This window comes from Lissotriton helveticus, chromosome 1_2 (genome assembly GCF_964261635.1).
Source record: "Lissotriton helveticus chromosome 1_2, aLisHel1.1, whole genome shotgun sequence".
Taxonomy (NCBI): domain Eukaryota; kingdom Metazoa; phylum Chordata; class Amphibia; order Caudata; family Salamandridae; genus Lissotriton; species Lissotriton helveticus.
In genome coordinates this window covers 111317381-111342713 of record NC_136058.1, presented here as the reverse complement: position 1 = coordinate 111342713, position 25333 = coordinate 111317381, and the positions used below count along the sequence as shown (strand labels likewise).

At 46.5% G+C, this 25333-nt stretch overlaps 1 protein-coding gene across 1 annotated transcript in view; it reads right to left on the bottom strand.

The window, feature by feature from the left end:
* The window catches only part of LOC144798715 (FRAS1-related extracellular matrix protein 1-like), a 1110445-nt gene that overhangs the window by 610857 nt on the left and 474255 nt on the right, over nt 1-25333 (bottom strand). Inside the window, exons 20-21 of the mRNA XM_078669731.1 lie at nt 21877-22102; nt 9875-10019 (exon numbers count right to left, since the gene is read on the bottom strand). Coding sequence (XP_078525857.1) covers nt 9875-10019; nt 21877-22102 — 371 coding nt within the window. The remainder of the gene's footprint in view (nt 1-9874; nt 10020-21876; nt 22103-25333) is intronic.

The window sequence follows — 25333 nt, the reverse complement described above, 5'->3', positions numbered from 1 at the left end:
AACTTAACTGCTGCAAGAAGACAAATAAACTCACAGAACTGTTCTTTCACTTTAAACTCGGAAAGAGGGAGTTTTTGAGCCAGAGGCTGTATTACATAATGTATAGCCAAGACACCAGGGCTCAAATCCCGGCTCCCACACTTGACTAAATTGTGTCATCCTGACCTAGGCATATCAATGTACTTATTTATGGATTATTTAACTCAACTGACAAATTTGAGAGCACTGTGAACTGATTTAGTTCTGGTTTGTGCTGTTCCAAAGTCCTTCTCGTAAATAGTTTAAAGACTCTACAGTGGTTTCATATATAAAACAAATTTGCAATATATACTGTTCGCATGATGCCGCTTGGGTCACTCTTGGAAATGTTAGCAGGGCATTGGGGACCGGCGGGTTCTTGAATGTTTCTAAGTTCATATGCAGAAGTTATTACATTTAATATTTACCTCTCAATGTAGTGCTTAAATGGAATGCATTAAATTAAAAGACAGATGTTAAAAATTGGACATTTAAAAAAATGGAAAGGTCCCGATTTGTTGTGTTTATTATATCAGGGGCATAATACAGGCTCCTACAGCTGCTGCAGTGCAGGGGGCCCTAATCCCATCAGGGGCCCCATATGCTTGAGAGGATCCCCATTCCACCAAAGACACTCAAAGTCCCACATAACACCTACAATTAATTCGGACCTTTTATTGGTAAAGACGTTCCCAACAAGGGTCTTTAAAATTTTGTTTTAACTGGACACACACATTGATGGAATCGTTAACTTATTTTAGGATTTTATGTAATATATTGCAATGGTTTTAAGTAACTATGCAGGAAATAAAAAATCTTGAATCTCGTTACCATTCCACCAAAGGCCAAAGAATATCTATGAAATACGGCAGGGGCGGCTCCTCCACTAAGGCGTAGGAGCGTCGCCCGACTGCTCTCAGAGAAGGAAAAAAGAATATCTATGAAATACGGCAGGGGCGGCTCCTCCACTAAGGCGTAGGAGCGTCGCCCGACTGCTCTCAGAGAAGGAAAAATAAAATGATAATAACGTTATTATCATTTTATTTTTCATAGTTTCAGAGCTGGGTTAATGTGGGCGGGACTGGTGGCACATGGGGAGGAATGGTTTGCACACTCCAACTGCGCATGATGGTTTGGCCTGCCGTCTGGGGCTGGCCAAACATTAATGCGCACTTTGCATGTTTGCCACCAGGCTGTAATGCACAGCCTGGTGAGGAACATGCCCAGGCTCCCATTCCCCATCTGAGCGCCAAACCATGGTGCTCAGACCAATCACAATGCTGCATTGCAGCGTTGTGATTGACTAAGGGGAGCCTTTTGTCACCGGGCCCATACGTGCATTGTCGTCTTTCCTATGTTAGCATGAGTACGTTGCTGACCGTCCGCTGCTTTGTACACGTTACAACACAAATTAATTTTGGTTGTGCCACACTGAAAAATTTTCATGGAACATGCTGTGGATTTTGCACTTTGCTTGTTCCTGGGATTTATTTTGAACATTGTGAACAAGAACGAACAACAATGCCCCTTGCTATTTTGTTCTGGTCAGGCCCTAGCACCTAGACAAAACACGCAGATGCAGCTGTTGGTTGGGAAAACGTACTTTGGTCATCTGAGGGTAGACGGATACGTAACACACACTTGGAGAGGAACCTTTAGGGAGAAGAGCGTGGCAGCACCTGTGATGTAGATCTACCATCTATAGATGGAGGTACTGGGTCTGCTGACAACACCTAGAGATCTTCTAATATATAATCATCTTACTTCTATACAAGGAAAGCAGGGATAGGCTAAACTGTCACGGCCGCCTCCTCACACACCCACACAGCAGAGCCAAATCCTGAGGTCTCACGGCGGAGAGGAGCCTCCACCGGGGAGCACAGATGTCAGAGATTGCGGAGGGGGTCTCCCGCTGTTTGTAGTCCTGGAGCGTGCCATCCCTGCCTGTCTTCAACATGGCGGCCATCGGGTGCTGAAGAGAAGCGTGCAAATGCAGGGCCAGCAGGTTTTGGCATGCCAATGGGGAGGCCGGCGTGGTGCACAAAGCGGAACCAGCCACACAACATACAGGGAAGGCCGGTAAGGAGTGGTGGGGCCTCCCTTACCCTGTAGAAATCTGTGTCCTCTATTTTATGCCCAACGCTGCCTGACCTTAAGATGGCGGCACGCCACCTCCAGTTTGCGGCCTAATAGAGATTCACGGGGGCTAAACCTGAGCATGCATGCAACAAAGTGGGAGCTCCGAGGGGGGCCCTGATACCAGGCACGTGAATTAGTCATTGCAGGTGAGATGCCAGTTCCTGAGAGAGGTTAACCAGAGTTAAAAAGTACCTACTCTCCTTTGCGACCTGGAGAGGTCTACAGCTGCAGTTGACCCTAAGACTGACCATATTTGGTGGGCCGGTCCGGACGCCTGAGACGGGGCCCCTAGCCCACCCACGCACAGCACATTGGAATTGGAGACGCTGGCCACACTTAGAGATGACTGGTTCCCTGCGCATCCCTGCCGGCCTGGAAGATTCCAGCTCACTGGATCTTTTGGGTGCCATCTAATCGAACCCCTGCCGCTAACGACTAGCACTTCACCGCAGATCCAGGTCCTCAACAGCCCTGTCGCATTCATGAGGCCCCTGGTAAGCAGCGAGGGAAGGTCCCTATGCCACCCAAAAAAATCCAGCCGCCCGGGGCCTCCAACTTCTTCTCCCCAGCACCCAAGGGGACATCGAGGGACGATCCCAAAACCCCCCAAGGCACCATGGCGATCTCCAGAGAGGAACTGATGGCCACACTCAGGGAGTTCAAGCAGGAGCTGCATGATGACATCAAATCGGACATTGGGGCCTCCCTTGACGCATTCAAGTCGGAAATGGGGGAGCGACTGGTGGCCCTACGGGCGGATGTGGACTCAGTCGGAGCCTGCACCCTCGACCTTGAAGCCAAACACCAAGACCTGGAAGAGCGCATGCGACCGCTGGAGACCCAGTCCTCCGCAGATCTCTATTCCAGATCTAGCTGGTCTTTGGGCACACTCTCCTGCGTCTCTCTGCTGGACTTTTCTCCCTTCCCCTCTTCACCATACCCTCTACCCCCGCCTCTCTACTCTTCTCCTCTTTCCAGCTATTGACCTTTGCCATCACCCGTCCTTGCTCATAGTTACCACCCTGTCTATCCACTGAACTTTCTTCTGGTAACTTTCCCTCGTCAATTGAGACCTAGCAATCTGAATGATGCCCGATGGAGCTACCTGTTTAGCTATTGGGGTGATGGGCTGTAGATTCCCTCCTCGGATGTCACCTACCCAGTCGGTCTTTGGGCAGACTTCATTTCATCTATCCTGCGGACTTTTCATTCATCTTCCCCCTTCACACTTCTCCCCTCCTCTCTATTTGTCTCACCTTTCTTTTCTCTCCCAATTTGTTGCTTAATTTTTGACGCAATGTGTATTTGTTTTCATTCTCTGTAACATTGTGTAGCCTAATGTAAAGTGCTCTGATACCTACGGGTCTAACCAGAACTATATATAACTCAAATAACGTTTCTCTGAACTTCTGTTGGATCTTTGACGACGTCCCATAGGCGTCATAACTGTTTGTACTCACCTCGATACACGAGCAACCTGGGCTGATGCCCGGTGGAGCTGTCATATGCAGCTAAAGAGGAGTCTGGCCCTTGTTTCACCCCCTCGGCCATCACCTACCCAGCCAGACATCTGACATTGTTTTCCTCGTTTTTCCCGTTGTGTATTCCCTCCCCTTCCATTCCAATTTTGAAAACAGATTTCAATAAGCCAAGCAGACTCAAATCGCTATTGTTTCAACAAGAAGTGGCTCTCACGTCAGCTCATGAGACCTTCAAATTGCAGGTGGGTAGAACATCCAGTGAAATACAATCATTGTTGAACACAAATCTCCCGCTACATTTTGGGGAATTAATACACCAAATATTTAATGCATCTGATAGGGAAGACCTAGCCCAATTTTTTTAACTTGTGGGATCCTGCCTTGTGACCTCTTTTTAAACTATTTTTGGAGTCATCCCTGCCTTTATTCCTTCTATTTTTTTCAGCGTATTGGTGGGTTTTCTCTGCTGTTCCCCCTGGTTTGTGCAGCGCTTGTTCTGCTACTACTGTTCTGCAATGGCTGCTCGATCTGTGGTTCTACCAGGCCTGGAACAGCTGCATTTGTATTGTGATCGAATGCGACAGCTGTTTGGTTTGTGGCCATTGGAGGCTCTAGACGTCGATTTTTGGCTAACCTTCAGTTATGCTTATTTTACCTGTGTGCAACCTGAGTTTTACTGCATCCGATGCCCCTTTCAATGTCTCATGGACGTCCGCCTGGCTACTAAATCACACGCTGCCCTGGATTTTGCTGATGGGTCTGTTGATGTCCCATAACCAAGACTGTTCCTTGGGTATGCGGCTTGTGTCCAATCCATCATTGGGGCCACCAGCTGAAGTGAGTCGCTGTGGATCTGAGTTTCATCTAAATCAACACAGGTTCACCAGGAATGCTCCTAATGACAACTGGATGTGAGGAGCATGTCTTTTCATTTGAATTGCTTAATTGGATGACAACTCTTTTCTTTATGGTAGGTTCAGCAGCCTTGTTAGAGCTTATGGCATTCCATTTGGCGGCCTATATTTTGGGCCCTGAGCATACGCCATTATTGAATATAATTTTGTGTTCTAAGATTTTTTTTCCTGCCTTTCCCATTCGCATATTTGGCCACGTCTTTGCATTGGACACTCGTCAGAGAGGCTTTGGTTTTGCTTACCTCTAACTTATATAACTTCTTAGTGCTACCCTTCTGACCAAAGGGAGGGTGTCACGTGGCCCATACGAGCATTGTCGCCTTCCCTATGTTAGCGTGAGTGCGTTGCTCACTGTCTGCTCCTTCGCACATGTTACTACATACATTTATTTTGCTTGTGCCACACTAAAACTTTCACATGGAACATGCTGCTGTTTTTGCGCTTTGCTCATTCCAGGGATTTAGTCTGAACATTTTGAACATCAATGCCCCTTGGTATTGTGTTCTGGTCAGGCCCTAGCACCTAGACAAAACATGCAGATGAAGCTGTTGTTTGAGAACACATACTTTGGTCGTATGAGGGTACATGGATAGGTAACACACACTTGGAGAGGAACCTTTCCAGGGAGAAGAGCGTGACAGCACCTGTATTGTAGATTTACCGTCTATAGAAGTAGGTACGGGGTCTGCTGATAACACCCAGAGATCTTCTAATATATAATCATCATACTTCTATAGAAGGGAAATGGGGTTAGGTTAAACTATCGTATATCATGACTGCTAAATTGATGATTTAGAGACTACTTGCTATGCTGACCGTATTTGTGTTAGGCATTTTTCTACTTGTTGTGGCACATATACTTTGGTTGGTATACGTTGGTACTCCCCTAAGGCGGAAAGCCGGGGGATTAGGACTTAGGACCAAGTATTTAGTTAGAACTGTTTTATGAGCCCTGCAGACGAATTTTAACAAATTGCGCATCGCTGCTAATTTTTATATTATTTTCTCACCGTTCTTATTCTTCATTTCCTGGTGACACATACCTGTTCCTCAACACTTCCTGACACCCCGCACAGCCGAATAGGCGCTGCTGCGGTAGGGGGCACAGGGAACCGCCATCTTGGGGGTAGGCCTGGTCGGCGGTTTAGCTCTCGCTGCCTCCTGCCCTCCTCACGCTCCTTCAAATGGCGGCAGGGGTTCGTCCGCACAGCAAGCGGGCGCAGCAAGCCCGTCTGCGCCAGTCCGCGCCGGCTCCGCGCCCAGCGCCATGACCCCTGGTCTACAACCTTCTGGAGCTCCGTCAAGACGGGTCTTCAGTCGAGATCAGCTGCTGAAGTTAAATCCGGGTTGTGGCAAAGTAGGCTGCACTACTCTCAGGCCAGACATTGACGGCCAGACACGCCCGCGTCGGTGCTCATCCTGTTTGCTTCAACTCCCTGTGTTCATCTGGGATCGGGTCCGGTCTCCCTCCAGGATCTTCTCCTTTAAAGAGGTGCGGGGGGAGGATAATACGAGCTGCCTCCTGATCAACGCAAGATCTCTGGTAAAGCATAGTGTGGAGTGTGCAGAGCTGATACAGGATAGAAATATAAAAATCGCCTTTATTACAGAGACTTGGACTGATGCAGCTTCTGGGCCAGATTTAGTAAAAGCAATCCTACCTAACTATCTGAACTTTGTTTTGGATAGGCCAGGGAAAAGGGGAGGGGGCCTGGCCATTATCTATCAGGCCTCCATCCAAGGGTCCTTTCAGCCAATGGCTCTTAAAACATGCGAAGCCCTGGGGTTTAAGCTCTTGCTATCTAACCATCAGTCCCTCAAAGGCTGGCTTCTCTATAGACCCCTGATGAGATCGGCTCCGTCAGCCCCATGGTTTACAGATGAGCTTAGAGATGCTAAAATTGTCTGTAAGAAGCTGGAACGCATCTGGCGCTCCAACTACAACGATACAGACAAGGTCAGATTGAAAGCTTCCCTAAGGCTGTACAAGGATCTCATAAGGCAGGCTAAGACTGTTTATTTCACTGATCGGATTGAGAGGGCAAAGAATTCCTCTAGGAATCTCTTTGATACCGTTGCTGGCTTGGCCACTCCCAAGCCAGTGATTGTTCCTCCAAGCCTGGAACTTTGTGAGTCTTTAGCTGAGTTCTTTCTCAACAAGGTGCAAGTTATCTTCACCACTCTTGAGCCACAGGTAGCCTTAAGTTTACTTGATGGCTCACATAGGACTCCAGCGAGTATCCCTCAGGAAGAGAAATTTTTGGCGTTTGAGCCAGTACACACTGCAGACATTCTTAGACTGCTGCACGCAACTAATTCAGGTTCCCCCCTTGACCCCTGCCCAGCGTCAGTAGCTAAGCTGGCAGCCCTCCCAATCGCAGATACCCTAGCCGTGCTGTTCAACCAGATGTTTGATGTGGGTGACTTTCCCACATGCTGGAAACGGGCCTCTATTTTTCCCCTGCTTAAGAAGCCCTCACTGGATATCACTGATCCAAACAGTTATAGGCCCATTGCTAGGCTGCCGCTTCCTGCTAAACTAATCGAGAAGGCCATGAATTTCCAGCTATGTGCCTTTCTGCGCTCGTCACGGGGCCTGGACTTAGCCCAACATGGGTTCAGGGAAGGCCACAGTACTGAGACCGCCCTGATTAAATCCACGGAGGAGGTCAGGAAGGCTCTGGATGCAGGAGGCCAAGCGGTGCTGGTCCTTCTCGATTTATCTGCAGCCTTCGATACGGTCCACCATAATGTGTTGGTGGACCGTTTAGAGGACTGTGGGATTCAGGGGAGGGCACTGAGTATCCTGAAAGCTTTCCTGAGGAACAGGGTTCAGGTGGTGGCAATGGGAGACTTCGAGTCTAAACCTTTCGAACTCCCAGGGGGGGTCCCTCAGGGATCCTCCCTAAGCCCCACACTATTTAACCTTTATGTTTCCTCTCTTGCCCCGGTGATCCGATCCTACGGATTCGAGTTAACATCGTACGCCTATGATACACAGATCGTGGTATCATTGCTTCTGGGGAAAAATCCAGGCGTTGCCGCCAGGTTTCAGGATTGCATGAAGGCAGTCAGCATCTGGATGGAAAAAAGTTGCTTGAAGTTGAACTCCTCTAAAACGGAGGTGCTACTTTTTGGGCCTAACACCAACCTCTGGAGCCCTGAGAGGTGGCCGGAAGACATGGGATACCCTCCCTCCACTGCTACGAAGGTGAAGAATTTAGGAGTGATTATTGACGACCAACTCTCCTATAAACCCCAAGTAAAGGCGCTCTCCTCATCCATTCATTGGACTTTGAAAATTATCAGGAAGATCCTCCCTTTTCTACCAGTAGGGAGTAGAAAGACGGTGGTGTCAGCCCTTGTGCTCTCCCGCCTTCATTACTGTAACAGCCTACTCCTAGAGGCTCAACAGGGGCTGCTTAATAAGCTGCAGGCATTACAAAATGCGGCGGCCCGTCTTATTGTCAGTCTGCCGAAATTTGCATCCGTTTCCAGGGAGTTGGATTAGCTGCATTGGCTCCCGGTGCGGAAACGGATCAGGTTCAAGTCCCTATGCATTGTTTACAAAGCGCTCCATGGAATAGGTCAAATGTTCCTCCAGCAGCTCTTCCAATGGTACACGCCGGAAAGACAACTAAGGTCGGCTAACTTGGGGCTGATTAAGACTGCCCGTTTTAGGAAGGTGCGCTGGGGGAGCCGAAGCTTCGTTAGAGGGGCAGCGATGGCCTGGAATGCCCTTCCTTTAGCCCTAAAGCAAAGTGCCAACCTCTTGGCATTCCAAAAAAAAATGAAAACTTGACTATTTTCGACTTAGATCAGAGGCTGGAAACTCAGGGAGCTACCACTTTAGCACCAGGACACCGGTTGTTATTAGTGCGCTCTACAAATGGTATAAATAAATAAACATATACTGCATGTTAGAGCATGGTAGTTAAAATTAAAATTTGTAAAAAATTTTCGTGTCTCTGTCAGATCTTATTGTGGATGAGTACAAGAGTTTGAACAAAAGGGTGTATCTTGCAACTGTGATTCCTGAGAGAGTCGGGAGTGTTGTGTTTTGGGGTGTCTAATCACTTGTTCCTCTGTGAGTGAGTAGGAGAGCAAGTGAGACACTATAGCAAGTCAGTCCCAGGCTCATGGGTACTAACGTGGTAGGATACCTACTCCCTGTCTACTAAAGCCCCATAAGCCCAATCATAGTTCTGTGATTTCACAGAATCCCTGCAACACTGTGTGCTTCCTGTTCCGACTGGAGCACAAGGACGGAGGAGGAGAGACACTGCAAGGAGGCAAGTGTTTTTGTTTTAATTTTGTACCTCCCGGCCCTCCCAGCCACCCCTCCTGCCCTTCCACCCTTGTTCCCTGCCAGCCACTACTGAAATATGGGAGACGCAGGGTCCTTCTTCATATTCTGCAGGGCGCCCCATCATTTTACATTACGCCACTGATTTATATGCACAAATCAATTGATCACTCGGCCTGTGTTTTGGCTCCCAGAGCCAAGCCTATCCTTCAACTGGCTCCCCCACTTCTGCTTCTGTCTACTAATGCCATAGAACCATCCCTGATGGCAGGCAGATTTCCTACAGGAATCATTGAACTCACTATGCAGCATTTTAATCAATTATAAACCATGGTAGCTAATGTGTGATCAGGGTCGGTTTGGGACATAAATTAGGCTGAGGCTCCATCATAAAAGTGGCCCCTATAAACGAATCTGATAGCTAGAATAAAAATGGGCCCATATTCCCAAACAGGACAGTTTTAACTTGTATAGACACGCTGTATAGTTATTTTGCAAGGTATGGAAAACTGCATGCATTTGTGTTTGCTGCAAGCAATATTTTATGCAATATCAGGAACATCAACAGTACAAACAAATCAGCCTATCAGACCGTAACTTCGGCCCACAAACCTTTGAAAAATTGGCCCACACAATGACCTATCAGACAGACGTGCCAATTCACTTGCACACTGCATGGTTGCCCTATAGGCCAATACGACCCTGTATGTCGTTGATTTCTGAAATGTAGATCCTAATGCCTAATCCCAGTGCTGCTTCCTTCTCTAAAACCCTGACATCCAGTCTACCACTTTCTCCTGCTTCTCAAGGTTCACTGTACTCATTGACTGCTATATTATTTCACATAAGGCAACATTTCAAGAGGAACTGGTTTCAAATTATATTTTGGTTTGGGTAATGAAATGCTTTTGAAAACAAATCAATAGTGCTGCGTCAATACATGTAAAAGAGTATTAATATCTCCACAGGACGACGCTTGAAGCTCATTTTCCATTGCATGCAGTTCAGTGCCTGACCTGGTGACTCGAGGCATTTCATCGTTGACTGGAATGATGCGGACATGCAGTGTCCCCTGGACTGTGTGTTTTCCATCTGTCAACTGGATTGTAAAAGAGTCCTGTAGGCTTTCTGTGTCATCATGCATGTAGGCAAGTATCATTCCTGTACAAAAGGGAAAAACCTGTCAAAACTTAGAACACGTTGACCACATCTTTATCCTAAACAAGCACTGTGAAACGTAAAGGAGTAATGTTGAAATTGTTGGCTTCTGAAATAACTCAATAGATATGAATGTATGCAAAACTGTAAATGAAAATTGTTATTTTAACAAAACAAGAAGTTGCTTGGAAATATCGTACAAAGTTCAGGTGTGTCTTTTTTTTTCTTTTTTCCAAAAGGGATGAAAGGAATAATGACCCCCTCCCCCCTATGCATAAATCCAAGCATTTAGGTCTCACCCACCAGGAGATAGAAAAGTGACTTGTCAAATCCTGATGTATACATATAAACAGTGTATACACTGCCTCTAATGGAAAATGTATCCAGTTTTTTTTCCTTATTCAAAATATGCCTTGACTTTGGCCCTAGTTCAAAACACATCAGGTATTCTGCCCCCCTTCGCATTCAAAAGAAGAAGTTAATTTCCTTAGGTAATGTTCTTTTTGGAGGATAATATATCCGACCACAGATTCCTCACCTTTAGAACATTTCGAGGTGCCAGACTGGATTGGAAATAATTAAACACCATTGCTCCTATGCGGTGCCATACAACTTTGCATGGACTCCGGTCTACTCCATAAGGATGATGGAGCCGCATATAAACGTCTCTCCAGCATGTCAACATCAGTTTCCTGCTTGACTATGACCACATCCTCAGATGCAGAACCTAACAGTAATCAGCGGTACCCGTGTGCCTTTTGAGATGAAAAAAGAGATAATTTGACAGAACGAGGAGGAGGGAGGGCAGTGAAGACTCTGTGATTGGACGGACTATCAACCAGAAAGCGCGTTACCAAAGGTAAGTTGTTCTTCTAAAGGAAAAAAATCTCTTTTAGAGCTCCAGCTGACGGAGTCTCTCCTCCTCTACATAGGAGTGAGGTGCAGCAAAGAAAATTTGGAGAGAATTGGATTACCCAATGGGATTACCCAATGTGAAAAGCAGTCATGATTTTTGGGAAAAAGGCCGACGTGGTCCCTTGTCTGGGGAAAAGGTAGTGTAAGGTGGCTTCACCAGGAGAGCTTGGAGTTCATTTGTGCAGCTAGTCAAAGTCACCACGACCAGAAACAATCATTCTTTAGAGTCATGAGACACAGTGGACAAATATACATTGTTTCTCATGGCGTGCAAATGAGCAAAGGGAGGACAAATGAAGATCTCACTGTGGAAACAACATTCAAAGCTTTTAGAAACCTCATCAAAACATCATCCTAGTGGCTCCGGATTGGGCAAGGAGCGTGTAGTACCTGGAACATCCGGGCATGAGCACCTGCCCTTCAATCATGCAACTCCTGTGGGAGAATCTCCTGTCACAGCAGGAGTGCAGGGTCCTGCATCCGAACCTACGCAATCTGCAACTCCATGTATGGAGGCTGGTCCATTCTTTAGTGCCCATCACCACCACTGGTTTCTCTTTGACTCCACAGAGCAAAAATTATGCAATTTATGTTTTGCACCATTTCAAAATAAGAAATCTAATTACATTTGTAAAGTGCTAATCGAAGTGTTGACAATTATCCTGATATAGACTTTAATGTTTACTACTGGTGTGGGTCAACTGACCTGGGCATTTACACTGCATTTTCTGGGCCAAAAAATTCCAATCCGATTCTTTGTATTTCTGTCATAGTAATGCAGGGATCACTTGCTATTGGCACCTCACCATGTTCATACACATTTTTAGTACTTGACCATTACCATAATCACTTATGCAGTACCTGGAACTACATAATAAAGCATGGACTTAAAATAAAACATCTATTTTAAGAAATGATTGGGTCACTCATTATTCTATCATTCTTGATAAAGTAACTAAATAAATGTCAGTCTCACCTTCACAATCTTCTAAAACAGACAGTTACTTATGCTAAAACTGCCCACGTGTTTCCATGTGTTTTAAACAATTCAATAGATCAGGATTATCAGAAGTGCATATATGTTTTTTGTGATATTGCTCACTTTTTTGCAGTGAGAGTTAGCGTCAAGTATGAAATCAGAGATCCTCCTTTAAGTACAATAGTTGGACTGATTCACAACTGATTTGAGCACAGAATTAATTTTTGGTTAGGAATAATAGTACTTTGGGACAACAGAAGACATTCCTTTTAATCAGGGTTGAGCATGGAGAATAATTTGGATAGTCATGTTACTTCACAACCTTTATTTTCGATTGGCAGCATCTTGTTCAGAGCTAAGTTTGAGATACACCTCATTATCATCAGCGTACTGATGGGTATTTATGCCAAGTCCTCTGTTTTGGTTTAAGAGGTTCAGTATCCAAGTTGAAGAGTGTGGGGGGCCAATTAGAGGTCTTGAGGTACTCAAAGAGGTGCTGAAGGATCAGGGGAAACTTTTCCAATCCTCAACAGACAGGATCAGTTTTTTAGGTTGTACCTTATTGATGTAATGGCATTATTGTTCATTCCAGTCCTCGTCCAGAGAGTATTGAGGGGGGTCTCATTGTTAAGTGTGTCAAAAGTTCCAACGAGTTTAAGGAGAACAAAGAGCGCTTGGGTATCCTTTGTTTAAAATCTCTAATGCACCTCTGATAATGTTGGCATTTCAATGCTGCACATTTCTCTGAATCCTGACTGGTTCAAACCTAGCAGGTCGTTGTCCTTTGTGTGATCTTTTAATTGATTGTCGACTATGCACTCTAGTGCTTTGTCAAAGACGGTAACCCAGGTACTGTTCAGAAAATGTTGAGCTCCTTTATGTCTGCAGAAGACCTGTTTTAAGAAGGGCCTGACGTGTTCATCTTAGTCTATCAGAGAACATTGCCTCTTGCAGTGACCAGTTTAGGAGTTCTTACTAGCGAGGAGAAATGTGTCGCCAGAGTTTTAGTTACAGGGCACTGGACAAGGTCTTCATCCTGCCATTATAGCTGTAGAATTTTCATGGTTCTTTTGTACCATAGTGTTAGTTGAGAAGGATATGTATGACTTCCATTTATTTGGAGTTGTGGGTTTTATCTTTTTTCCCTAGAACGTCATTTCAGGCCCATTGCATCTTGTTGACGAATTCAGTGATTTATTAACATTTGGTGTTAGAACTTGGTTGGGGTTGTTTAGTGATTTTGCTGACTGTTTTAAGTAGATTTTTGGTGTAACATTCACTTTGTTCAATTCTTGTTAAAAGGAGAAGGCATTGGTTTAAACTTGTGTTGCTGTTATCAGCAGCGGCCCGTCCCGTGCCAAAGTGGGGATGCAGGTTGGGCCGGATGTGGGAATGGTTTGGGTACAAAAAAAATATTAAATAAAAATAAACGTACCTTACTGCTGATGCCACTGCCGTCTCCCTCGCATCGGATCTTCCTGATTCTGGCTCTGGGGCTGGGCACAGGCTCCCAGCCTGGTCTGCGGCCAATGGTGAAGCTACTCTCGCATGGGAACAGCTTCAGGATTGGCCTGAGCTAATTAGGTACATACTTTCTAATTATGTTTCCAACCACAATCATATCATGTGAGACTTCAAAATTCACCTGGGAGACAATGCATACTCCCGAGTTAAATGTCTTGTTTCCTTCCTTGAGCAAAACAATTGTATACAATAGTTAGTACCCACTTTACATAGAACAAAAGCTTCACACTAGACCTGACCTAGACCTGACCATCACCAAAGAAGAACTGGCTACCACCAAAAACTCACCTCAATTCAATGAGACCATTTACCGATGCCCATTGGATGTTCTTTCTCTAATTCTATAGTGAACGGACAATCCAAAGGTACATTAATAAAATACAGAAACCTTAGAATCTATTGCAACCACCCCTTTTTAGGTCTCGCCTAGACTAAAGCAAAGCGAAGCTTTGCTGTCTAGGGCGAGACAACTAATGCTGTTACTTTTGGGGGAATGTGGACAGCAAAGTGCCACGCGCTTTTGCAGGCCGAGATTAGACCTCGTGAGCGCGCACGCCCAGCCGGCGCCGTGCACATCCCCTGCCACAGACACACACATGCACACGCAGGCAGGAAGGCCCACACACACACAGACACGTGCGCGCGCGCCCCCCCCCGCCGCACCCACGCAGGAGCGCACCTACACACACGCACGCACACACACATACAGAGACACCACCCCCCCGCCGCATACATGAGGCCTCACGCCCCTCCTCTGTATTCGGGACTCACCGGGTCGGCTGGCGCTCGACGGCGGGCCGGTCTCTCCTTCTCCAGCGGGGGCTCCCTCTTCTGCACGGCCCCCCCGCCATGGCTGGCACGGCATCTCCGGTCACAACAGGCAAAGCTTCCGCAAGGCAGTGGGAGCGGACACACCTCTTCCCGGCCCCGCCCACAACCAGGCGGCGGGCAGGACATCTGCTTCCGGTGTTTTCCTCCGGGCTGCGGCGGTGATTGTTCTCTCGTCTCCTCCTGTGATGCACCGTTTGCTCCTCTTGTATTTTGTTTGCTCACGATTGTCACTTTTGCCTCATGTAATGTAACATTTGCTTTTGTATTTTGTTCACTTGTAATGTTCTCATGTTTCATTTCTGTTCCTAATGTGAAGCGCTCTGACACCTTCGGGTAAAATCCGCGCTATATAAAAACTCATAAATAAATAAATAAAGTGCTTGCTCAGTGCCTCCACCCGCCCCTCATTGTATTGTGGATGTTGACGGATGGGTCTTCCTCTTTGAAGAGCCTGTAATGCGTTTTGGCGGATTTCCCGGATTTTCTACTGAAACTCGGGAAACGAAACCTAAGCTGAGAGCAGAAACGAAACCTCAGCCGAGGCGGCACCTCGTGCGTGCCGCCCCCTGCCCTGGTGATTGGTGTGAAGAGGGGGTCGCTCCTCTAAGGGGGCAAGGGTATAACTCTGTGCCCGGCTGCTCCCCGAGACAGAAGCGCTCTGGGCTCCACTGACTGTGCCCCGAAATCCTCGCTGACATCGATACTGCCCCCCCAACTCGAAAGACTGAACCCATTAATTCTGATTGCCCCCAGGGGGTATTGAGAACCCCAGTCCACTGCTACCCCACTGATTTCAACAACCAGCCCCTGATTTAAAAAGTGCCCCCCGCGTTCTGCACCCCTGATTTTTTTTAAACTGCCCTCTGATTTCCAGAGTGCGCCCCGGCGTTCACTGCCCGCACCCCCAGCCGGGTGACTCCTCCAGTGCTCTTGGCCTCTCGGTCCCGTCCCTGGGGGCATCCGGACCCGGAGCCGAGGATTGACCGGGGGCTCCTGGTCGGACTCTGCCTCCTCTGCTGACTCTCAGCCGGTAAGTGGGGTAACCCCTCCCCCTACACACACGAGGTGCTGTACTAGCTGAAGCCCATTAATAAGGTGGCGGGGACAGTGGCAAAAGGAGAAAATAACCGAAAAGGCGCCGAGAGGCCGGGCATCACTGAGCGACTCTTTCTTTTCTTTCCTACGTTTTCTTTTCTTCTTTTTTATTTTACAGTATTTCCCTTCTCTTCTTTCTCGCCGTTCCTTCAGATCACAAATAATTTCTTTCTTTTTTCAATTGGTTTCCTCTATTTTTCACTCCTCCGTGTTTCTTTTCATCTCCGTGATTCTATGTTCCATTCATGCACAAGGCAGAGGACAGCTGAACGACTTTGCATGCTCTGTCTAGGGAAGTGGTGACGGAGGCGCCCTACAGGGGGCGCTCCGGATCTGCCCCAGGGGGTGGCATTAATTTCATAGGGAAGACTTGTTAGTAAAATGTGATCCGTTTTACCTTTAACATATTTTTGCTAAATTCGGCAGATTACGTGCCTGATGATGGATTATGAGGCAACTGTGACATCCATAATTATTTAGAAAACGCTGTGGCTGCCAAATCACATAATTTCTGTAACCCTGACCATAGCTCATACCGACCCACAGATCCCGGAAGGTTGTAGTGGTTCTAGCAGAAGACCCGAAATATGGAAAACCACTCTCGTGAATCTTATCTAATAAACCATTTCTAAATGTTTGCCGCATGAATCGTGACATTACCAACCTAGTGACTGCCTTTCGAATCCCAAAATATGTCAGTATGTTGGTGCTTTGAAGTGGATCACACAGATCCTTTCTCCCTTTTCTTGCAGTGACTCTCATGTAAGCCACACTTTTGTGTGCACAATTCATTGCCGCATTTCTGTGCCTCGCACTTTATTTTATTGTCGCAGACGACGTGCTTTGGTGCCATCTCTACCCCCCACTTCCCGATGTCGTGCCTTGTTCACCCCTGCCCTTCCTCTCGTTGTCTGTGCCTTCTCCCTACCCCCACATCCCCCAGCTGTCCTTGCCTTCTTGCCCCCGGCCACACCCATTGCAATAGGTCTCGCATTTACGCAAGTTTAAGCTATTGGCATTGTAAATTACAATGATTGTTATTTATGTTTTGATGTTTAAAACATATATAAAACACATCGTCATTTACAATGCCAATAGCTTAAACTTGCGTAAATGCGAGACCTATTGCATTGCAAATGCTTGTTTTTAATGGGAGCCTGTGTTGTCGGTCGGAACATAAGCTCGCATTGAAGTCAATGGGAGACTTTCCGAATGGTGTTCAGCAGCATCGTAATCGGTTATGCGTACCCGCCGAACGGGAGTCGGTCGGATCCGAATGCGACAAGGAGTTGGGTGGTTTGCTTTCCGACATTGTAATGGGGTCCAAAATGTTGAGAGCTGAGTTTGCTTAAGATCTTGTATTAGGGTTGCTCCTCCTCCAATTTTGTCCTCAGTCCTTGTGTCTTGTATAGTACCCTGAAGGAAGCAAGATGTCTATAAAGTGGTTGATAGTGGCATTTATATCATGTCACAGTAAAAAAAAAAAGGCATTGAGATGAAAAATTGTAAAGGTCTCTTATTAACATTGCATGCAGTGCTGATCAACTACACCTACGTACCAAGCATTTGTTTCTTAGTTGACAATTCATTTGGTAACATGTTTAGGTCATTCAGTAGGCAGAATGATATTCTCAATATTAGCCTAGAGATTCTGTTTTTCATTCTGGGGTTATTATGGATACTATACATTCTGGGTCAGTCTGCATTTTCACAAGTCTATGGTGTATTATTTTTAGGGGTATTTTGAGTCCCATTGCCTGCCATGTGTCATTATTTACACTGGCCTGACTATGGTGCTTTTCATGTTTTGGTGTTTTTTGTCATACTGGCCAGAATATGGTGATTTAAAGGGTTTGATATTGTGGATGCTGACCTGGCGTATATGCTTTCCATGAAGGCATTATGAATAGCTGGCTATGTTGTTTTACACGAAAACACCAAGGTGATGGATGGAATGCTTGAATTAATCTCAGCCACTGGCACACTGTCAGTGGAACCAAGCTATACGTAGCTGCTAAGCCTGTTACAAGGGCAAAACTGGTCCTGGGTCGCTTGTGTTCTGGTTCAGGGAGGACCTGGCTTGGCAGTTCAGACTGGACTGTTCCCATTGGGGCAGGGTCATGACTGATTTGCATATAGCTGGGTACAAACTGAGGTAGCACGGTGTGCAAATTAACAATGGATTGGGATTCAACCACAAATAATTACCAGTGGCTGATATTAATTCAAGCATTCCATCCATCACTTTTTGTATACTTTAGAATGTTGTTTTATATGCTGGGACCATGTGTATCCATTCCTGACATATGGTAGGAACTCTACCCTTAAACATCTGTCTGACTTCTATGTAGAGGTGGGCATAACTTGTGCAATTCAGTGTAGTGTATAAGAAATACCTCTAAATGTAGCAGAACTCAAATAGTAAATGAGAGCGGCCACTTGCTAAATGTGCTCTCGTACTAGGATTTTTCCCCCCAAATTACCAAGAAGGAGTAATCATGTAATTATCGCAATTTAGGGAGGAAGCACTTTTTGCTGGTGTCAGTATGCTTTTCTTGACCAGTCTGACTAGTCTGACTGGGATCCTGCTAAATCAGGGCCCCAGTCACTATGCTTCCTCCCTAAATTCGACTGTGGTAAGTACTTTTGGCTACTGGTGTATCCGTGTAAGTCCCTACTATATGGTACTGAGGTACCCAGGGCATAGGGACACCAGGGGTCTCCCAGGGGCTGCAGCACGTATTGTGCTTCCCTTGAGAGACCACTAAAACTGTGACTACGGGCCTGCCATTACAACCTGTATAAGCTGGTGCTGGCATCACGACAGATATAAGTTTCCTTATATCTGAGGTCACTACACTTGAAATATTTAAGTCACCCCTAAGGCAGGCCTTTCAATCCTGAAGGCAGGGTGCTGGGGTATAAGTGTGCAGGTGCCCCTGCATGAGCAGGACACCCCTAAAAGTCCGGTGTTGATTTCCCAGGCCTTGTAAGTGCGGTCAGCCATGTTTATACATATAGAGGCCATCTGTCAATACGCGATGGGTAGCTATATAGTGGCTGTGCCAAACCTGGTCATGTTTGGTATCAAACATGTTGGAATCACACCTCAGCACCGTTATCGGTGTTGAAGGTATGATTCCATGCAGTAGGGCGCTCCTCCGGCAAGCCCCCAGTACTCCCAATAACAGCTTTTCACGGTCTGCTAGCAAGCTAGTGCTGCTGTTTACCATAAACACGATTCTGCCCTGCTGCTGCTGAGCTGAGCTTGAGCAAGAAAAGGTGGAACTATAGGTTTCCTGTCAAAGGGAGGTGTGACCAACTCCCAGACAGCCCTTAGTATATTGAGCTGGTGGAGGCGCTTGCCAGCGCCACCAGGCTGCTTTCAAGGGCACATTTGGTGCCCTCCTTGTATACCCTGGTTTGAGTCAGTTCAGGGGGCCCTTGGATCTCCCTCTGGTGTGAAAATGGATAAAGGACATGAGAGAATCCTCCCCTTCGTCCAGCCCCACCTCTGGGAGGGACCCCTGAGTCACCCTAACTCCTTTCTTAGGTTATAAAAGGGCTTACCTGTGTGGTTGGGTACTCATATTCATCATGGGACAAGACCCAAGACTGGAACCCAGCACTTTTCATCCGTCTGGACACTTGGACTTCGCTGGACTTCACCTGGAACTGAGGATGCATCAATGAAGTCTTGCGCTGCTCCTGGTCTCACTGTTCTGCAAGTCTTCTTTGTCGTCTGTGTCTATGCTTCTTCCAGGATCTTCAACAGACCTGTGGGCATCAAGGACACCTAAAGTAATCTCGCTTGGAGGGAAGGAGTCACTCCACTGATCTTGCAGGCACCGCAACAAAGTTGACCGGCGTGCTGCTCCTGACGTCCCATTGAATTCAAAAGGCTCAGCAACACAGATGGTGGTTCTGCAACTTCATTGAGGCCTGACCTGTCCTCTCAGCAAGTATGAGGCCAGTATCCCTCGTCGGAACTGCTGGGACAGAACACCTCTGCACCGCGTCAACTTGCCGCTGCCAAGGCTTGTTGGCTCTGCACTCAAGAGGTCTTCAGGCGACAAGAAGCACCAGCCTCCTGCATCTATTCCTGCCAGGATCATTGTTCTCACCACGTCCTCAGCACCATGGAGAAGTGTGGCTCAGTGGTTAGAGGCGGCAGACCCGGAAGCTGAGATCGGCCGTGGACCAGGGTTCGATTCCCCGCCTCGGCGGGTCTCGGGCTCTAAAAAATTCCACGGACTCGATAATTCTCGCTCCGGTGCCTACTCGACTCACGGGGTCACACTCTGCGACTCTGGGCAATAGCTTGCTTAATCTCCACTACGGCCCCTCGCGGTGGGATGCCTGGCTTTTACCTTGTGGATACCCTGCCGGGGTATCTCACAGGGGAATACCAGGACGGGTTCCCTAAGCAAGCGCTTAGATACCGTGTCGGTGATTTAAGCTATATAAATACATGTACATTTACATTTACCATGAGCCTGCATCTTTAGAGAGATGCTCGAGGTCTTCATGCAATTCCTGTGCCTTTGGCCTGTGGGTCCTCGCAAGGCCTGTGAGTCCTCGTAAGGCCTGCTCTGACTTTCCTGCTTGTGGTGAGTCCTTTAGACCTTGATGGTCCCAACATTGCTGCTTCTTTGCTTTCCAAGCCTGTTGCAGCTGCCAAGGCTTGTTGGTGCTCCTGCTGGAAACCGGACCCTTGGTTCCCGACTCCCGACATAGGACCGCTTGTGCTTGGCTCTGGGTGTTCCTCAGGGCCAGCTGGTCCTCAAAGCTGCAGCGTCATCCTTTCCGCATTCTCTGACATCTGTGGGCATTGCTCGTCCGTACCTCCTGGTCACCTCAGAGTGACGTAGACTTGCAGGTTCTCCTATTCAAGAATCCACCTTTGGATTCCACCGGAATCTTGCACAGTCTTTCCCAGTGACATCTTTACTGAAGTCACCCATTGCTGTCTACGGTGGTTTACAACATGACTTCGCACCTATGTACCCGGCTTCCCTGGTGTAGGTATCCTGGTTCCAGGAGTGTCCATGTGGGGTGACTCTCCAACCGTCTGTCTTTCATTGGGTTTCTTCAGGGTCCACTGAGAAGAGTCCTTCTTCAAAACTGTAATTGTGACTTTCCCGTTGACTTCAATTGAATATGCAGCAGTGTTTCCACTCTGCACACAGCCTCCTTGGGGTTCCTGGGTACTTACCTTGGGTGGTTTCTTGTGCCCTCAGCTTTTCTGACTCTCCTGGTCCAAATCTCCACTTCGGTCGCAGTGCACATTCCACTTTCTTAGCTTATGGTTTGGTTTCCTCCTGGACAACACTGTGCATTGTGCTTACTTACCTCTTGCAATTGAAGTATTGTTGTGTATTTGCGTTGATATTTCCGAGTAGGAGATATACCAATGTGTTAGTGAGTGTTTTTCGTTTAACCTACATTGCATGATTAGATCTGGTAAAACAAGATGCTTAACATTCCTTCTGACCTAAACCTGAAGGCTGCTCTCCACAGCTACCACTTAGAGAGCTTTCTAAGTGTGTCTATAACCACTAAAACCACCATAAGGGTTGTCTGGATTAGTGCAGGGTGCGTCACTTAAATAAGCGGTGAAACCCCGAAATCGGTCCTGGCCTGGCAGTTTGGGCTGGACTGTTCCCATGAGGCACAGGGTGAAGACTGATATGCATATGGCCAGGTCTAAACTGGGGTGGCATGGTGAGCAAAAGAATGATGGATTTAACCCAGATCTCTTGACTGAATGTGAATGTTTTGATTTGTTCTGCATTCCGTCCATCAATTGTGTGTCTTTTGCACCATATACAAAGCCAGCCTCCTATAATATGAAAATGGGAGAATAGGAGTTCAGCTTTTGCAGGGCTTTAACCCAGGCACACAGTTTGTATATAGGTTTGCATTTAAGAAAGGGAGAATAGTGCAAAATATAGAGAACACTCACGGGCACATATTCAAAAATTCAGCATTTCGATTTTTGAAGTTAAAAGATTGATTCCGGACGAAGCCTACACATAACCCCCCAAAAAAAACAACATGGTCAAGGAAAATACTTTTTCCACAACGGTATCGAAATCTAACTGCATTTTTTAATCTGTACACGATTATAATGACAATCACATATACAAACAAACAAATACACGCAACTCATTAGTTCCGTAAAAAAATAAAAAATAAAAAATAAACATCCCATTATGTCAGTTAAAAGTAACCGGCTGCAACAGTTTGCAATTTCCAGCAGAGGGCCTTCGCATCATACACAACAGATGCAATTCTAGGGCTGAGACAAATGAGAACATTTCTGCTGTGAGAAGCAAGACAGCGAAGGGAGTCCTGTCTCTTTAAGGCGACCACAGAGCGCGCGGCTTGGATCACGCCATGTCTCAACAGTGGGTTAACCCTGGGGAACTGGACCCTTTCCAAATACCAGAGAACAGGCAATTGTTTATAAAGGTAAGCAGCGCAGGAAGCAGTGTTAAGTTTTCTGACTCAGACCTTGCTTGAGTTCATCCAGGGCAAAGCTGCGAACCTGCAAGCTTTGCTGAAGCACCGCGGGGCCCATCTGCTTGTAGCGACTGATTTCTTTGCCGTGCACTGCATTCAGCAGCAAGCCATGAGCAGGAGGGCTGACAACAGAGAAGCTCAGCGTGTCCACCGGTACGTCCAGATCCTCGGCATTCAGCGTGGCGGGGCCAATTTCACACATGTCCCCCTCCATGATCTGTAAGGCCAAGAATAGAAGATGGATTTAAGCCGCCCACTTGACGCAGCACTATCGCACTTGTGTGCAGAATATCGATTGTGTTGTCTTCGGTGTTTAATCATGCTCTCTATGTTACAGATTGATGCACAGTGACTGTAATAGTTACTTAACGCGTAAATAGTATTGAGAACTCTCCTGAAAGGTATCACACAATCTCAACATAATATATTTAAGTTCTCCACCAAATGCACATTGACATTTTACCAATGTTCTTATAATTTCGACAACTGGGTCAGTGCAAAACATTTGCTCTCAAAGGTGAATGTGACACGTTGATCTCTTTACTAGGGGTGTGCGAAATGCACCTAATATCTTTTTATAAAAAATATGTGAAATTTCAGGAAGATAAGTTAAATGGGAATCCAGCATTTACTGCTATATTTTAGTGTTAAATGCGTCTGGGCGCCATGTCAGATTCCATGCTAAGGCACAGTGCCAAAATCACAAGTGCCTCGAGCAGCAGCTACTCACGCTCTGGTCGTTTGTGGTGTTTCATAGCATATTTGCACAAATGCGCTTTACACGAACAGGGTAATGCTGTAATTTTGGGAATGTCGCATAACAAGCTTATCGTAAAATGACATACATTCTGTAAGATTATACCATCCTAACAAATATTTTCCCATGCATACTCTTTACCACCCGCATGAGACAGTTGCTTCTTGTATGGGAAATCTGGTAGCACATGTTAACACCTTCGCAGCGCTAGGGGGAGCGCGGCGCTCCCATGCTCGTGATGGAACCGCTCCGTCACGAGTCTCGGGCGCGCTGTTCTTGTGACGGAGCAGTTCCGTCACGGCCCGCCCGCTCAATAGACCGCGCCGCGCAGGCGCGAAATCAGCACCGCGCAGGCGCGAAATCAGCACCACGCAGGTGCGCCGAGCGGGCTGTGACGGAACCACTCCGTCACCAGCACAGCGCGACCGAGGCTGGTGACGGAGCGGTTCCGCCACCAGCATGGAAGAGGTTAATGCTACTTTATGTGTTCCATTATTGGTCTGCCTATAAGTGGCTCTGCCATGAAATGTACCTTACACTCTCCACCAAGAGAAAAAAATATAGGGTCCTACGCACAAAGGAGTAAGTCAAGTTATACTGTTGAAGTACTATTTTAGGTACTATTACATATCCTTGTGAACTGACCCAAAAACATATTAGATGGCAAACAAATGTGAATATTCATATACAATGAGTAAACACACTGTGCCTTCCTTGCACTTGGATGTTTTGGGCCCAATTCATAAGGGTATCCTAAATGCTTTTGTGAATTCATAGTTCTCTATCCATTCTCCACACACAACACTTGTTTTGTGAGTCTAAGCGCACCCCCTTATCCACCGGTCGCATTTTTATGCTATCTAGTAATAAAAACCTTAATGAAGGATGTTCTAAATTTCTGACTTCATCACTTAATGTTATGGCGAAAGAATTGCAATCAGTCTCACAAAAAAGTATCTTGATTGCCAAACTTGACTTTGAACACCTAATTCTTTTTATGGACTTATTGAGGTGATTGAGACAAACTTTACCAAAGCAGCATCAGTAAACGAAACAAACGCAAAGGCTTACTCCTGAGGTTCTGAAAATCTGGATTCGTATAATTATTCTGAACTCGAGAATTAAAACTTCGTCGAAACATGACGAATTTGGTATCGAAAGACCGAGAATGACGAGTACATCACGTACATATATTTTCAGCATATTCGAGTGACGATTTCACCTCGAAATCGTCATTTACATTCTGAACCCATGGCTCCCATTTATATGTTGCCCTTTACATAGGCCTTAATCCAGTTGAATTTGATTCCACAATGACACATACTCCTTAATCGACTTTTTCATGACCTGTACAAGTTGGAACCATTGCCCCAGGCCGAACTCGTTAGGTCAGTTCCCTCCCAGTGGCCGAGCAAGATAGCATCTAGGCTCCACAAACCATAAAACTATTTCAGCGCGCACACCTGCCATATCTCGCTCACATCTATCTCCACTCTTTTGCTTCACTTACTTTATGGTGGGGAGGTGCCCGTTTTTATTAGGGGTCCAGTGATATCTGATGAAATGTTGGGCCTTGCCAAATGATTTGTTGTAGGCAGCACGAAGTGAAATATGGACATGTCATCATGACTCTGCTTTCTCTTTGTACTAAAAGTATGTTAACGATTTACTTTACAACCAAGAATGTTTTGCGTGGAGCCCAAAATTGTGTATAAGAAGAGAAGCCTGACTTTGTAAAAGTGTGCAGTCTCCTGATAATATACCCGTATTGTACTTCTAGGACACTTGTTACCTTGGTTGCAGCCAATAAACTAATCTTTGACTTCACCTAGAAGACTCTGAGTTTCTGTGGTCTGGATCAGGAAGAACCCAAGGTCTCTGGGTGTTGATTCCCTGGCACCGCTGGGTTACCGGTTCTGCGCCGGTTCTTAAAAACCCAGTACCTCAGTTGGCGCCCAACGTTTGGGGCGATTAAAGTGGTACCAGTCAGCCTGAAGATCGTTAGGAGCTTCGTGTGGAAATTCCGGAGGACGGCCAACCACCTCATCGACCCCTGCATGTCGACGTGGTCTGAAGGTCTTTGCTGCGAGGTTCCCCGCTTCCCGACGGCTACAAGGACTGCTGCCCTGGCTATCGCCCTGATTTGGACCCTTGAAGTTTGGTAGAGCGAAACACTGAGACGAGTCTTCTGGTGACGTCATCGATATTTCAGTTAAGTATAAGTGGAGCGTCTCCCAGTCCTTAGTTGGACTTAGTTTTGGGTATCTTTTGGATACAAAGTTTTGTATTGGTACTTGCAAGCACCAAAACCGAAGGACTCGTGTATTCACGAGAAATATCGTAATCGATAATCCTTTGAAGTTTGGAACTAGACTAGAGAGCGAAGATGCCTAGTCTTAGACTTGGGAATTTGTTTTGTCTTGGTGGTAATAATAGGGACTCCCGATTGGAGGACTCGTGTCCGGTTCCTCCAGTTGGAACTCCGACTTACGAGCTATATGTAAAACATGGGGTAGGCCCCATCACCTACAACGAAGTATGGATTAAATACACCAGGAAAGATGGTGTTCTAAAATGGCCCCAATATGGTAGCTTTGATTCCGAAATCTTAGACAACCTTAAAGTAAGACTCTTTAAAAAGAAAGCCCGGCCGGCAATGTTTGACTCCTTCCGCTTATGGCGTAAAGAAGC